At 33.6% G+C, this 15,792-nt stretch overlaps 1 protein-coding gene across 2 annotated transcripts in view; it reads left to right on the forward strand.

Moving 5' to 3' along the window:
* CLINT1 (clathrin interactor 1) overlaps positions 1-15,581 on the forward strand; it is a 59,784-nt gene extending 44,203 nt beyond the window's left edge. The window contains exons 8-12 of one of the 2 annotated variants that reach the window (XM_081307626.1): positions 1,219-1,288; positions 8,248-8,322; positions 11,511-11,803; positions 13,516-13,720; positions 13,862-15,581. In XM_081307626.1, the coding sequence (XP_081163752.1) occupies positions 1,219-1,288; positions 8,248-8,322; positions 11,511-11,803; positions 13,516-13,720; positions 13,862-14,208 (990 nt within the window). In that variant the 3' untranslated portion in view covers positions 14,209-15,581. The remainder of the gene's footprint in view (positions 1-1,218; positions 1,289-8,247; positions 8,323-11,510; positions 11,804-13,515; positions 13,721-13,861) is intronic. The other variant, XM_081307627.1, reaches the window with a different exon arrangement.
* The last annotated feature ends 211 nt before the right edge of the window (positions 15,582-15,792 follow it).

Consider the following 15,792-nt stretch of genomic DNA (forward strand, 5'->3'; position numbering starts at 1 on the left):
AATCATTATTTAACAAAAAAATCAAGATTTTATCTTGAGTTTGTTTTTTGTTTTTTAACTTAGATCTACTTACCATTTTAAAATGTTCCTTTGATTTTTACTTTGACTGTTGCTCTAGACTCTGGTATAAAGTAGCCTCTTTAGTGGACCCCAGCCTGAATCCCATTAATGTCTGGTTTTGGGGTCTTAAAGTATTTTAAATACCAGTTTATAGTATAGCCTGAATTTTTTTTTTTTTTTGGCTCAGTACTGAGGATTGAACCCAGAACCTCATGCTTGCTTCTCTGTCCTCTGAACTACATCTCCAACCCTTGCCATGAATATTTTATGTTTGTAGTATAAACTTTTGGGTTTTTGTTTTTAACAATTAAAAAAAATACAGAAAGCTGAAGTTCTTGAAGTTATTTCAATTTGGATCTCTTATATAAGTTTAAACACTATTTTGAACCACAGTGTAGTAATTTTAATCCTTAAAGCTCAAATTAATATGACTAGAAATTTACAGTGTTTCCCTGTTTTCTCACAATTCACTTCTAATTTAACATGTACATAATCATATATGTATTGAATATAAGGAACATAGATATCAGGGCACTTGGCACTATGAAGAAGACAAGAATAGTACTAGAAGTCCAGCTTTTATATTTTTATTTCAGGAACTAAATGTGAAAGAGTAAAATGGAAAGGTATATCACATAATTTAAAATTACACTAACTTGTGTGATATATAATCAGTTTTTAGAATTTCTTAGAATTTTAGCACTGGATAAGAATTTGCTCTTTCACCAGGTGGACATTGATTCTTAGAATTAGCTGAAGAAGCTTTATAAGACTTTATAGGCTAGCATTCCTCTAGGGACTAAAAGTATATTGTGATGGGACTCGAACATTTTTTTTCTTCTTTCTTTGTGATTCTGAACTGAATACAATCTGAAATATGTTTATTTCCAGATTGCAATGCAATTAGAAAAGAAATGAGTGTAGATGTCAGGGACTTCCACAGGGCTAGAAGTAAAATTCCTTAAAGCTTACTGCCTCCGTAAGGACTCAAGTTAATACTTTTTTTTTCAGAAAGTGAAATCTGCCTTTACTTAGTTAAGGATGGTTTTTACAGGTGTTTGTGTTTAAAATTGTAATTAGAAATTGGTAGAAGTGGTTTTAGGGGAAAAAGTAGTAGAAAGTTGTTTTCTGAGCACATAATCCTGTGTGTGTTTTCAGATTTCAGTGCCTAGCAGCAAGTCATCTGGTGACCTTGTTGATCTCTTTGATGGCACCAGCCAGTCAACAGGTAAGCTTCCACACAAGCTTTTTCTTTTTAGTAACCTTAGTTTTTTAAAAATGCTATATAAAAGATGTATTGAAAAATAAAATTTTTAATCGAATTTATTTTCCTTGTGCATTAATTGGGGATACTTGTTTAATTGGATAAATAAGAGATACAGTATTTAAATATTTGGTAACTCTCTCCCCCTGCTTTTTTCTTTAGCACCTATGGCCTTTACTCTTCTTTGGAACTATCATGTTGGTGTTTATCTTTTTGTATATGCATTTATTTCTCGAAGTTTGCTCTTAAAAGAAATATACTCAGTTTTATACCTTTTTCTAGTCCTCAGACATAAGTAGAACCTCTTTGTGGTAATTAGTAAATGTGAGTAAAATAGTATCCTCAAATCACTGTAATACTTGTATTTTAATGGCTCTATACACTTGATACAATGCTTTCTCCCTAAATAATTGTAAATGGTATTTTGAGATTTGGTATCCTTTTTGCAGTTTCCCAAGATAAAAGATTTTAGAGGCTTTATAGTTCCCATTATTAATCTTTTAAGATTAACTTGGAGAAAAAAAATATATTAAATCTGCTACTTTGATTTTTGTTTTTTTAAAATGAAAAAAGAAATTACTGACTAACAGCTTGGATAGGCTTGGAGTTTAGATAAAGTCATTTTATTCATTTATTCAGTAGATATTTATTGAACGAGACACCAGTCTGGGCACTTATGAAAGAGAGTTCTTACCCTCTTGGAAAGGTCAAGTGAAGGAAGTGATCATTAATCAAGGAGACACAGATAGTTGCCTCATTGTAAACAGACTGAGTGCTTTGGAGGAAAGGGCATTGTGTGAATGTGTGTTTACTGCCTGCCAAATGTTTTAAGAGTACTGTGGCAAAACAGTTTACCAAAATTTCCTTATAGATGGGATTCATGACTTCTTCAGTTTGATTTCCATTATATGCTACATTTTATTTAATTCCTGATAAATTGTTTCCAGGAAAATTGATAATATTATGTTATTGCTTTTGATGCTTTTGGAATTTTAATAAACTATTGGGTTACAAGTCAAAACACCTTAAGAAATAAAATTTCTTTTTAAAGAAAGTCTTTCCAAGCCTATTTAAAGTTCATTTTACATTAAAGTGTAGACCAACAAGATTGGAATATATCTAATGTACATAAACTAAATCTTTCATTCCCAGTTGTGTGTAATGACTTTTCAAAGCCAAATTGTTTAAGAACTTTTGCATTGGTTTTAAATTTATGATGGAAATTGTTTTTCATTAATGCATTGGTACACGTAATTAAGTTTCCTGTTATTTTCTCCTTCCTACTTGCTGTCATAAAACTTGAACTAGTATGAACTTAAAGGATTTGTGGTTCACCCTGGTTTCTGAGATCCTTCAGTTCCTTTCCACTTTTTTCTGTAACTGTTTCTAAAATTGTTCTTTAACCTTTATTAGGCTGTAATGCAAGATTACAAACAACTGCATTACTTATTTTAGCAGTTTGTGATGTTTTTACATGTTCAAGATTTGAATTGTTTATTAACTGATAGTTGGCATGTAGTTATATAACATAGAAAGAGTGTCACAGAATATCATTTATTTTTAATTTTCTGGCATGCAATAATAAAGAGCCCCTTTCATGCATCTATGGTAAGTTTTAATGGGGCAGTCAGAGAAGAATTAACTAGGACGGTCCAGTGAGTAGATGTAACTTTTTTTCTCCATGGTACCAAGATTTCTTTGAACAGAGAATTTTTAAATATCAGTATGCTTCTTTTGCTTGGCAAGAAACCTTTGAGTGGTTTTTCTCCTCTGATGCAAACAGTAGATTGACTAATTAAATAGAAGTAGCAATTATTAGTCAGTTGTACAGTAATTGAGACTAAGTTTAAATGAAATCCATGGAAGGTTTCTTGCCTTAAAAGTTTAACTTACTTTAATATCTCTAAAATGCAACTATATGTGAATTGACATCAGAGTATTTTTTAAAGTTATCTTCTATTTGAAACACTACATGTAACCAGTTTTTGCAGATCCCCTTCATTCAGTATATAAATTTAGTGATCTCATTTCTATTTATATATCTTAATAGTATATTTTAAATTGAATTCTGCAGTAAAAGGAAATTGGATATTAAATCTTTAGCACCTACATGAGAAGGTTTAAGAAATCTACCATATTAACATTGCTGTTTGGTATGTCATTTGGGTGTCATTTACCAGATGTGCCCATATTTATAATAGTACCATCATGCAAGTAATATGGGCACAAACTGTAAAGCTAAGCAGATATGGCATCTGTACCACTCATCAGATAAATATCTCCTTTGAGAAAATGCTCAGATTTTTTTTTCTTTTCTTTTTTAATGTGTTATTTCATCCTTATTGTTGGTATCTTCAAAAGTATATCTGGTAAAAATTATTGTAGAATATCTTACTAAATTTAAAAGAACATGTGTGAACCCTAACCATCAAGATTTACTCGAGATGATCTTGATAAATGTCCCATTGTAGTGATGTTTGTTCTTTTAAAATCTGTACTTAAATGATGTTTTGGTGGCTCTTAAATATAGTTCATTTCAAAACATTTTAAGAAATGAATAATGAAGTAACTAGAAATTAAGCCAATTAGAAATAGAAGGCCAAAATCATTCCGTGTCTTTTTTAGTATAAATCCAAATTGTGTTCTTTGTCCCTTTGTAATTAAGGAATTTAAGTCTTGGTTAACATACTGCTGCTACGTAAGAGAGTTCTCATAAAATAAATGAGGTTGAAGAGATAATACACCATAATTGGTACGACTAGAAGAACATACTTTGTAATAGGTTTTGAATTTTTTAATTAAAAATTTTTAAAGAATTAAAATACATTAATCCATATTTTTATTACATTTGGACCATTTGTTTTGAATTCAGTAGTCACTTCACACCCACCTCACACACTGAGGATTGAACCAGGACACTTTACCACTGAGCTATATCCCCAGCTCTTCTTCTTTTGAGACAGGGTCTCATGAAGTTGCCCTGACTGGCCTCAAACTTGGGATCCTCCTGCCTCAGCCTCCTGAGTAGGTGGGATTATAGGTGTGTGGCACCTCACCTGGCTCTGTAATCACTACTACGTGACTTTGAATCATGTTGTTACATCCTCAGTACCCCAAATTATATTAGAATTTGGGTGGGGGGCATATGTGTAGTTTAAAGCCAAGTTTAATTTTAAAAAATCATTTTTTGTTACATTCTTTTCAGTGATTATTCAAGGTAATGCATGCCCACTTTAAAAATGTAGAAAACAAGAGCTTCATTCTAATTTAGATTCATAAACTATTTACTTTAGTGAGCTTTCTTTTTAAAATACAATTTCTGTATTTCAGTCAAAACATCTTGTAAGCATTTATTGTGACAGGTCTTTACAGCCTTCTGGATAATGTTTGTTTTTATTTTTTGTAAAGTGTTTCTGACCCAAGCTCTCATGACCATTTCCTTATGATGATGCATTCTTTTATAGAACTTTTCATTGCTTTATATCTTAACTCATATGTTCAATTCCTTATTTTCTGGACATTAGGTTTCGTTTCCAAATTTTTCACTGTTATGAACAAAGTGACATTCTAGCACTTCTTAAAACTTTCCATTTTGTCAAGAAGAAAATAATATATCGTATTATTTTGCATTTATTTGATAACTGAATTTAAACACTTTTTGTATATTTATATACTAATTGTGACTTGCCTATTCATGTCCTTTGTTCCTTTTTTCTGTTGGAGGTATTTATCCTTAGTGATTTTTTTTAAAAGTTCTTTTGGATTATGTATAATTTATCATTTATGTGATTTTTTTGCATTTCATCGTTTATTTTACTTTTGTATAAGAATTCTTCATGCAAAAGTTTTTTTATGTAATCCAGATTAAATTCTTTGTTAGAGAAAATTTCCATTTCTAGTTGATGCTCTGTCTAGCCATATTTTTCTTCTTCACAGTATTGCTTTGGAAAATACATGTTCCCAGCTGGTGATTGTAAATAACCTCCTTGCTGCCCTGAAAAGGCAGATGGAAATGGTTCATTTATAATGACAGCTCTCATGTGGGAATCTTGAAGGATGGCTCCTGTGAAAATTAGCAGTCTTCCACATGCAGCAGTTTTGGTAGAATCTTTGATGTACATTTCCTTAGATAGATGTTATTGGGGAAAATGCTTGGACATAAAAGTTTTCTGTTGAATTTAAAACACTAGTGTGAGTATCATATGTTTCTCCTAGGAGAGAAACTTTTCCTAAATAGAGTTTTAATTTTTGAGACAATTTTCAAAGATCACCTTATATAAAGTACTAATTGAAGCATAACATGGTATTTGAAAAGATTGGAGAAATAAAAGTCAAATCTCTGTAAAAGAAAAGTGGCTTCTATTTGTAAAATAGCTATGTGCATGTTTTCATTATTTACTCCCAATATTCTTAAATTAATAATGTTGAAATCAAATTCCCTGTAGTATGGGTGAGGGGGAATTATATTTACTGTAAATAAGTTATGAATAAAAAAATTATTTCCATGTAGTTGGAGGAGGGTGGAGCAGCAGAATAAACAAAATGTAGATAGATATTTATCTGAACTATTAAATCCAGAAAGTAAAATAAATAAATCTTACCCAGTTTTTAAGTTGTGATCAGTGATATTCAGTACTTTTATCTGTAACATGAATTTTCTTTATAGCTTACACTAGTTAAGATTTGAAAACCCCTACTTGTTTGAAAGAATAAATTACTAATATTTTTTCACTGCCTTTCTGGATGAAGCAAATTAAAATAATCTCCAATTTTCAAGTCCCTTAATGTTACAGTAATTGATTAACTGCCATCTTGTTACCCAACAGTGTACTTTGATCAGTGTTTTTAACATGAAGGAGCTTTACAGAAAACAAACATGAATATTAAGCAGCAACTGTTTGCAACATTCATTTCCCTGTTAGTTCTTATTAATATCGTGCTTGTTTATTGGTTTTTAACGTCTAGCTCACTGGTCTTTTGTACTCATCACATTTTATCATGATGTATGTACCTTTAAGGAAGAGAAAACTAAATCCCTCTGATATTATCTTTTAGATTCTTTAAACTGTAGGCATGAGCTCTAGTGTTAGTTGGAGTGTGGAACCTGTGGTTCATTGGTGAGTGAGAATGTATACGTGAGCAAGTGCACTTGTAATGTGGATGAGGAATGAGGAATTAGTTATGCCTGCTGATGGTTGACTACAGTAAATGTGCACTAAAAAGAAATACATATACATCTATCAGAAACTGATTTGTTCCTTTTATTACTGCTGGCCATTTATTAAGAAAGGGAGATGGTTCTAGTTTAATTAACCCAGTTGAGTGTAGCAGATGGGGCAGAATGTCTTGCAGCGATAAGACAATTCAGAAATGGCACCAGATGTTGAAAGCTGTCCCTGGTGGTGTTTGAGTGCAGCCCAGATGTTCCAGTCCCACCTGGCTAGTTTCTAAGCACTGCAGGCTAAGCAGCTGTGATGTAACCTATATAATGTTCACATAACACTAAAAGCACCATAATTGAACTGCTGCACTAGACTTCTAAGGTTGTGACTCTTTAGGAGGTGAAATCTTTAAGGACAGACAAGTAAGGACAGCTACTTAGGGCTTTAGATTTTTGACTATTTTCTTGATAATTGAATTGGAGAAAATGAAATATTAAAACTTGAAGTACTGCTCTAATTGTAGCTAAAAGTAAATACTTTTATCCATGTAGTGTTTATAAATAAAACTTGGATAACAATGTGATATGTACAGATAGATTGATTTGCAGACATGATTGGGATCTTGTCACTCTAAAAATACTAATTTAAGGGGCTGGGGATATAGCTCAGTTGGTAGAGTGCTTGCCTCACATGTACAAAACCCTGGGCTCAATCCCCAGCACTCCCAAAATTAAGAATAAACAAACAAGCAAACAAAAATACCAATTTAGAAGTAGTAGCAAAAAATGGTTATTTTTTCCATACATTAAAAAAAATACAAGTATTTACACTTGGGCCCTAAGCAACTCAGCAAGACTCTGTCTCAAAATAAAAAGAGAACAGGGTGGGGATGTGGCTCACTGATTGAGTTCCCTTGGGTTCAATCTAGTACCCCCCCCCCAAAAAGTATTTACTCTTATGGAGGAAATAATGGGGAAAAATAGTCTACTAAGATTATTACATTGGTTTTTCTCCCTGTATCTGTTTAAGTTAACTTTTTTAAACAAATCAACTTAGAGCTTTTCCCCTTTTAATGTAAAAACTTTTTGAACATATGGAAAATTTCACTGTTTTCTTACTAATTCTTTTGTTTATTAAATGCTACTTGTTCTGTACCATTTGAAAGAAAGTTGCAAACACCATAACATTTTGCCCCTAAAATACTTCACTTTATTTCACCTTGCAAGGACATTCTTCTTTATAATAATAATATGATTATACCTATAGCATTAAAACAACAGTGCTGTTTGATATACAGACTTTATGTTAATTTCCCCAGTGTCTCAATTCTCTCTTCAGATCACCTTTTAAAAACTCTCCAAGTCCATTCAGGTGTTGTGCATTTCACTTCCATGTGCGGATATCTTATTCCCTAATAATAATCTTACTCAGTTTTAAGCATCCCAGGGAAGATTTTAACAGAGAGCATAGTTGGGTGCATAAACCACTAGTCCTCATAATGCTTGTGAAATGTGGGTGAGGGATACCTTAACCACAAGATAATATGTGCTGTCTTACCAGGAACTGGCCTGAGGCCTGAGAGTGCTAGTTTAGAGGAAACCTGGTGTGAGGAAAGCCTAGGGCAGCCAGTAGCTTCTGGCCTGGGGCCTGGGGCCTTTACCATTGTATTATTGTTGTGTGGTGCTGAGGAAGCTTTCCGGAATTGCATACAGTGTTCTCTGATTCTACTAGTTTAACTTTTTCCTTACTCTTAACCTCTAGGAGGATCAGCTGATTTATTCGGGGGATTTGCTGATTTTGGCTCAGCTGCTGCATCAGGCAATTTTCCCTCCCAAGGTATGAGATGGTTTGATTGGCCAGACATCCGGGTGGGTAAAAAAGTTGTCAATACAAAGCTCTCTTCCCTATAGTCAACTTTTTTTGTTGTTTTTATCCTTATCATATTTAAAATTCATAATTCCCAAATAACCAATTCACAAGGTATTTTATTAGGTCATTGTCTTTAATGTTCCGAAAGAGTTCATTTGGCTGGATACTAAGGTATACGTTTAAAAAAATGCCCATATGCATATGTAACTTTTTTAGTTGGGGGGGGTGGGGGGCAAATAAGTATAAATAATCTGTTTTTAACATAAATAATATGATATACATTTAGTTTATATAATTTTTCAGGTATGAAATGTACCAACTTTCTGAAATGGCCTAGTCAGGCAACTTTCTGAAACTGTTAGCCAGCAACACAGCAGGCGGAGGCAAGAAGGTAACAAGTTTGAGGACAGCTCAGGCAGCTTAGTGAGACCCTGTCTCAAAATAAAAAATCGGAAAAAGGGCTGGGGATGTAACTCAGTAGTAGAGCACCCCTATCTTCCATCCCCACTACTGCAAAAAATTAATAATAATATAACTAGGAATAATGTTACTTGTCACAGTTCTTTAAAGGGTAAAGTAATGTCTATAGAAATATGTAGAATAGAGACTCAACTCATTATTAACTGTCTTTTTTCCTGTAGGTTGTGAAGGGGTTGTTGTATAAAACTGGACAGTCTACAAGAAAATATTTAATAATTTACCTATGAAAATTTTAAACATGAGGTGAGACAGGAAGGAAAAATGTAACTGAGTTAGTTTTACTATGTATTACAGGTAAATTAGTCTTGCTGTTAAGCTGTGTTAAAATTTATATTTAGTAATGTCTGATTTAGGTTCCTAAGGAGGTAGGAAGAAAAATGCATAGCTTTTAATGTGGTTTGGGGTTATTTTCATAGCCTACTTTTGTAAATTCCAAGTACTGCCCAGGAACCAGAATTATTGAGTAATTAACTGCTTTATTTTGGAAGTGTGATTGCGCCTTCTAAGGTTTGATACCTTACTTTAGGCAAATCAAAGCAGAAGATAAACATTGCCCTAATTTTACAGACTCCCTGTGTAATTCTCAAAGTTTTTATGTATATAAATTTGCCTACTATGCAAATAATTTGAATATGCTAATGTTGCCTAAGTGATGCATCTCTTCATCTGTATGCATTTGATTAATATAACCTGATCACCATTGTGCAGGAGGCTGAAACTGTTGCAACAATGATTAATCATTTCTGAACAGTATATGCCCCACTAGAAATCACTTCCTCTCATGATTAATCATCTCAAATACTGAGTTTTCAGATGGGGCAACATATTTTGCCCCAGTTTTTATTCATATGCTGCTTTATTATAGATCAAGCAAATAGAAAATCAGCATAAAGTTTACATTTATCCAGCAGCTTAACTTAAATGAGCTCAAATTGTTTAATATATATAGAACTAATTGTAAAACTCTAAATGTCTTCGGTTTTGTAAAGATCAAAGACACGCTTTAGTAGAACCCTGAACTAATGAATATTAGCCCAGTTCTTGTATTGAATTGTTGATAGAGCTTGGGGTTTTTAAGTGATTGTTTTCTCTTTTGAGGGTGCTTACATATTAATATGGTAATAGAAGAATATAATTTTAAAGACTTTGTGTTATTGTTCTCTTTTGATATTTAGCATAATGAGACATAGTATTGCAGTGGTTGGTTACCTTACAAGCTAGACAAAATGTATCTCCAAGTTGTAAATGAACGTAGACTGCAAGGAAATGGTGTTAATTAACTTGGAATACATACCATTCACTTTAAGATGACAGTTTTTATGTAGCTTATTCTTTCCTTCTTTTTCAACTTCATTACTAATATTTATCCATTTTTTCTTTTCTTAGAAAAATTCATTTACTTAGATTCAGGATAGCCTAGTTTAAAACAATTTTTTAAAAAGTATCACCTGCCTTTATAATAATTGTATTCCAGATAGTTAATATTATATATGCAGACTTCACAGAAGCATGACTCACACTTTCATATGGCATGCCCAAAGAAGAGAGAGTGCAGTGCCTTGGCCCTCACCGGGACTTGGACAGTAAATTCAGTCACAACAACAATCTTAGGTGTCACTTAGTGTATGTTAAATTATTTAATCTTTACAATGTAGGTTTAAAAGGGAAAGCACAGATATATAAGTAATTTGCTAAGGGTCACATAGCTAGTAAGGTATAAAATCTGTGCTTTCAACCACTACAATTTTAGCAGTTAACCTGTCGATTTTTTATTGTATTCAGCTTCAGATTCATAATTATACTTTGAAATATAGTGGTAGCATTTTGTTTCTGTTTTAATGTTAGCATGAGTTTCCCTTTCGCCCTTTATATTTAAATACATTGGACATTTTCAACTGAAGCCAAGAAATGTACTAGCAGCTATATCCTGACTGTGGCCCTTGTGGTATTAATGGAAGCATAGTCAAATGAGAATTTCTTAACACTAGCCTTTAAGTTTTTTCCCTCCATACTGTTGTTTTTTCCTGAATTTTTTTTTAGTTGTAATTGGACACAATATCTTTTTATTTTTATGTGGTGCTGAGGATCGAACCCAGTGCCTCACACGTGCAAGGTGGGTGCTCTACCACTGAGCTACAGCCCTGCCTTCCCTCCATACTTTTTAAAGAAATTTAATCTTATGAATTTGAGGTTTAAAACATGACAAATGAAAGATTTCTCCTTGAACCTTTCCAAACAGTAAGTGAAGTAAGTTGAGTTCTCTGATTTTACAGAGTGTCTCCTCACTTGAACATTTTGTAGCTGTTAGCAAAAAGTTTATCCAGTTTACAATTTTCTCTTGCTTTTTCAAGTCCCAGACTGGTTCTTATCTGTTCAACTGGAAATAGATTTAATACACAAACTTGGTTGAAAGGAAGTTTTTATGGTAATTTCTGTGTGTCACCTTCAGACCTGCAGGAGATGGGTTTTACTTTATATGTGAAGTTTAATTTTTTTTCTTTGCCACCTTGTTAACACTCGTGTAATATTCATGAGAAAGAATAACGTCCAGATGGAGATAGTACCTGCAGATGTTAATCAGGATGGACTCCGATCAGTTCTAATTAGTTTCAGTTCATAGATGTTATATGTTTGTTCTGTGCATTTCAGAAAGTTTCTTACCCTTTTTGTCTTAGTAACTGCAACAAGTGGGAATGGAGACTTTGGTGACTGGAGTGCCTTCAACCAAGCCCCATCAGGGCCTGTTCCTTCCAGTGGTGAACTCTTCGGCAGTACCTCTCAGCCAGCAGTGGAACTTGTCAGTGGCTCACAACCAGCTTTAGGCCCACCTCCAGCTGCCTCAAATTCTTCAGATCTGTTTGATCTTATGGGCTCATCCCAAGCAACCATGACATCTTCCCAGAGTATGAATTTCTCTTTGATGAGCACTAATGCTGTAGGACTTGGTTTGCCCATGTCGAGGTCACAGGTAAGTTGTCTGCTTCACTGGGAAATTATGATTTCTAATCTTCGAGATACTTTAATCATAGGATAGTGTGAGAAAAGATAAGCCGTGTGTGTGTGTGTGTGTGTGTGTGTGTGTGTGTATGTGTGTTTCCATGTTGCTTAACAATAGGTACAGTCTGAGAAAATTGCCATTAGCCATTTTAGTCACAAAAGCTGAGGTGGTTCTGATGACACTAGGCAATATAATTTTATGTGGTCCATTGTTGACCAAACATCATTACCTCATTAAGCAGCACATGATGGACTGATGGACGTGTGTGTGTGGGGGGGGGGGGGTGGGGGCTTTACACATTGCATTTACTTTATACTCTTTTGCCTAGTATAGTCATTCAGGTTGGAGAAAGCAAGACCTTCTCACTCATCTTATAGTCCCTGTAAAACCAAACATGGTGTCTTCCCCAGAGGAAGAAAATTTAGAATATTAATTGAATTGTAAAAATTGGTATTTAGTTGTGTTTAAAATTTGTTTTTAAGAAAAATACGGTATGTTGCTTCACCCATGACAAACATTCTCTTGTTAAATTTCTGGTTATGTTCTTGAAGTATCATTGTTTTAAACAATCGTTGCTATCGTGTTCTCGAATGGTGAAAGTTTTTCCCTATTCTGAGCCTGCTCTCCATTATATAAATGTTATAAGGCTCCTCCTTTGGTTTTTGTTATTAAAAGGGGAGCTTAATTCACTTTATATGGTTAAATCTAAATTACTTATTATCAACTTAGAATTTATACAAATGCAGGGTTGTAAAATAAGTTTCTCAGTTGTACCAGGAACTTACTATTTTTGACTCAAGGTATTGAGAATATCTGTTTATAATACTAATTACTCATTGTAATACGTGAGAATTTCCTCTTTTGGGTGTTAGGATGAAAGAAAAGAAGAAAGAAGCAGAAGGGTAACTGCTGCGTATATCAGAAATCAGCCTTAACACGTGTTTTAAGCATAAAGCCAGTCTGCTTTATTTGCAGTGGTAATAGTAACTATGTTATATGTCTTTATGTTGGTCCATTTTAAAATTATTCTTCCTGTTCCTAGACCTTTCCTTTTTTTTCTGTTCTGTTCATAATTATCCTTTGTAACTACCTGGCATCTCTGCTTCTTTCTCCTGAATTTCTCCTTGCTCCTAAATTGGTCCATGTGTACATCAAATTCCACTAGTTGTGCACTTCAGTTAGTAGAAGTATGCACAGAGCAGGGAAATGGCAGCCAGGATATGTGAAATATAATTTGCTGTTAAAATGGTTTTACCTTTTATAACTTGAGAAATCATAACCTGAATTATGTTTTCTAAGAATAAATTTCCACTTGTGTATTTCCTCAAAGCTAACCTGGAGTTGGTAGTTGCTCTGAGCATTTGCCAGGGATGGTGGCTTCTAGACTTTGGGTTATGGGAGAATAATTGTTAGTGTATATATATTGTTGGTGGCTTCTAGACTTTGGGTTATGGGAGAATAATTGTTAGTGTAGATATATTGTTGGATTTTTTGAACCCAGAGCTAATTGAGACATTAGAAGGACCTGTTTAGAAAGCTAATGATTCAGAGTACTGAAGACAATAACATAAAACATTTGTGGTTCTTTTGGTTTTAGAAATTCATTATTGTGATTAAATTGCCATCTGATAATCTTTATAGAACAGATGCTTAATTTTTAGAGCATCTTTTTTATTTTTCAGCCTTTGCAAAATGTTAGCACAGTGCTGCAGAAGCCTAATCCTCTCTATAATCAGAATACAGATATGGTCCAGAAGTCAGTCAGCAAAACCCTGCCTTCTACTTGGTCTGACCCCAGTGTAAACATCAGCCTGGACAACTTACTACCTGGTATGCAGCCTTCCAAACCCCAACAGCCATCGCTCAATACAATGATTCAGCAGCAGAGTAAGTTAAGTCCCGTCAACACATTCCACTTCTCTGTGTACTGGTAATCTTTTTCCCTGCTGCCAGGACTGCCTCAAGCATTGTATTTTTCTGTGAATCTAAGAATTCGTTTGGTAAAGTTCTTCTTTTTTCTTCTGGTAGATATGCAACAGCCTCTTAATGTGATGACTCAAAGTTTTGGAGCTGTGAATCTCAGTTCTCCATCAAACATGCTTCCTGTCCGGCCACAAACTAACCCTTTAATGGGGGGACCCATGCCTATGAGTATGCCCAACGTGATGACTGGCACCATGGGAATGGCCCCTCTTGGAAATACTCCAATGATGAACCAGAGCATGATGGGCATGAACATGAACATAGGGATGTCAACGGCTGGGATGGGCTTAACAGGCACTATGGGAATGGGCATGCCCAACATAGCCATGACTTCTGGAACTGTGCAACCTAAGCAAGATGCCTTTGCAAACTTCGCCAACTTTAGCAAATAAGAAATTGTAAAGAAGCAGATTGAATGAAGAATTTTTAGCTGTGCAGATAGGTGATGTTGGGATGGAAAATGCTAATAAATTCCCCTTTCTTTTATGAATTAATTGAAGTAAACCTACATAAAGAACCAAAAAGGCTGTTTTATAAAAGTGAAATATCTAGTATTTCAGAAAGCCAAGCAGAAAGCACTTCAGTTGAGGCAGTCATTTTTCCCAGTGAGGATAGACCACAAATGGGGTGATGAGACCATTGAAAGCCTTTATAAATTGAAAAGCCCAGTAACATAATTTGTGGAGAGACTGGAGTAGGGCTGAATCTCTAATTTTATACTTTTCTTTTCCTGAGGAACTTGATTTTTCTGTCCCTGAATCGCCTTGTCATAATTGGGTCTGTTCCTTTTACTACCACTCTTGAGTCCATATATGAAATCATTAAAGTTGGATGATCATTTTTTTATAAAAATATATATTTTTGTCCAAAAAAAGGCATACATATGTGATTATGGCTAAATCAAAGGTAACTGGAATGTATATACTTTTGCTAATGTTCCAGCAACACTGCTATTATACTATCCAAATTTTTATTGTAACAAAATCTCTTTAAGCAATTGGTGATAGCTATGGAACTTTTCTCATGTCTTCTGCTATAATTATCCTGTGCAGAACTAGGAAAAATATTTTTTTCAGGACTGCTCTATGGTTTCCTTTTAAGAGAAGAAATAAAAAACCTTCAGTATTTTTTGTTTGTTTTCAGCAGTCATCATTTACAATTTGCAGTGATTAACTTGGCAAGGCTTTCTTCCGTGTTTATCCCTGTAGCCATCATTTAAGTCATAAACAGTCAAAGAGAAAAATATTTATTTTTTATCTTTTTTGTGTCTTTTCAAAAGATTGAAAAGGTAAAAATCCATTAAAACCTTAAGTTAAATATAAATGTTAGAACTCAACAATGTTTGCTTTTAGATTTTATACAGTATTTGTTTTGTTTTTGTTTTGAGTGTATATAATATGCCATTAGCAATACGGTTCCAATAGAGAGGAGTTGAAATATATATTATTAAAGGAGACCTGTAGCAGTCAAAGATTTTATTGATTTAATGACAAATAAAGGAAATTAATTAAAATGTTTTTGTTTTCCTGCTGTAATTCTGCATTAAGCTCACATGAAAATCATGATTCTAGAGTTTGGAATGCAAAATTAAATGTTTCAACCTCAAGCTGGGAATATTTTTTAAAATAAATACTATAATATAGGCATCAGATTATTACCTCCCCACTTTATGTTGAAAATTTTTTTATTAAATTGATAAAACTTTGTTTCCATTGTATTCATAATGTTCTGTTATACATAACATTAAAATGTTCATTAAAATCAATGTTGAACTGCTGCTGCTTTTATTCTGTTAGACATTTGAGACCATTTGAGGAAAAAATAATTATAATTTGGGCAAAGTAATTTTTATAAATAATTTAGAATTATTTAATGACTTCTCTATTCTTTCCTATCAGACTCTACTGTTAGGAATTAAAAATGAAGCGCAAAGATATCCTGACCTGCTCCATTCTTGCTAATGTTCCATCTACAAC

Source organism: Spermophilus citellus (genome assembly GCF_964194105.1).
Source record: "Spermophilus citellus genome assembly, chromosome: 1".
NCBI lineage: Eukaryota > Metazoa > Chordata > Mammalia > Rodentia > Sciuridae > Spermophilus > Spermophilus citellus.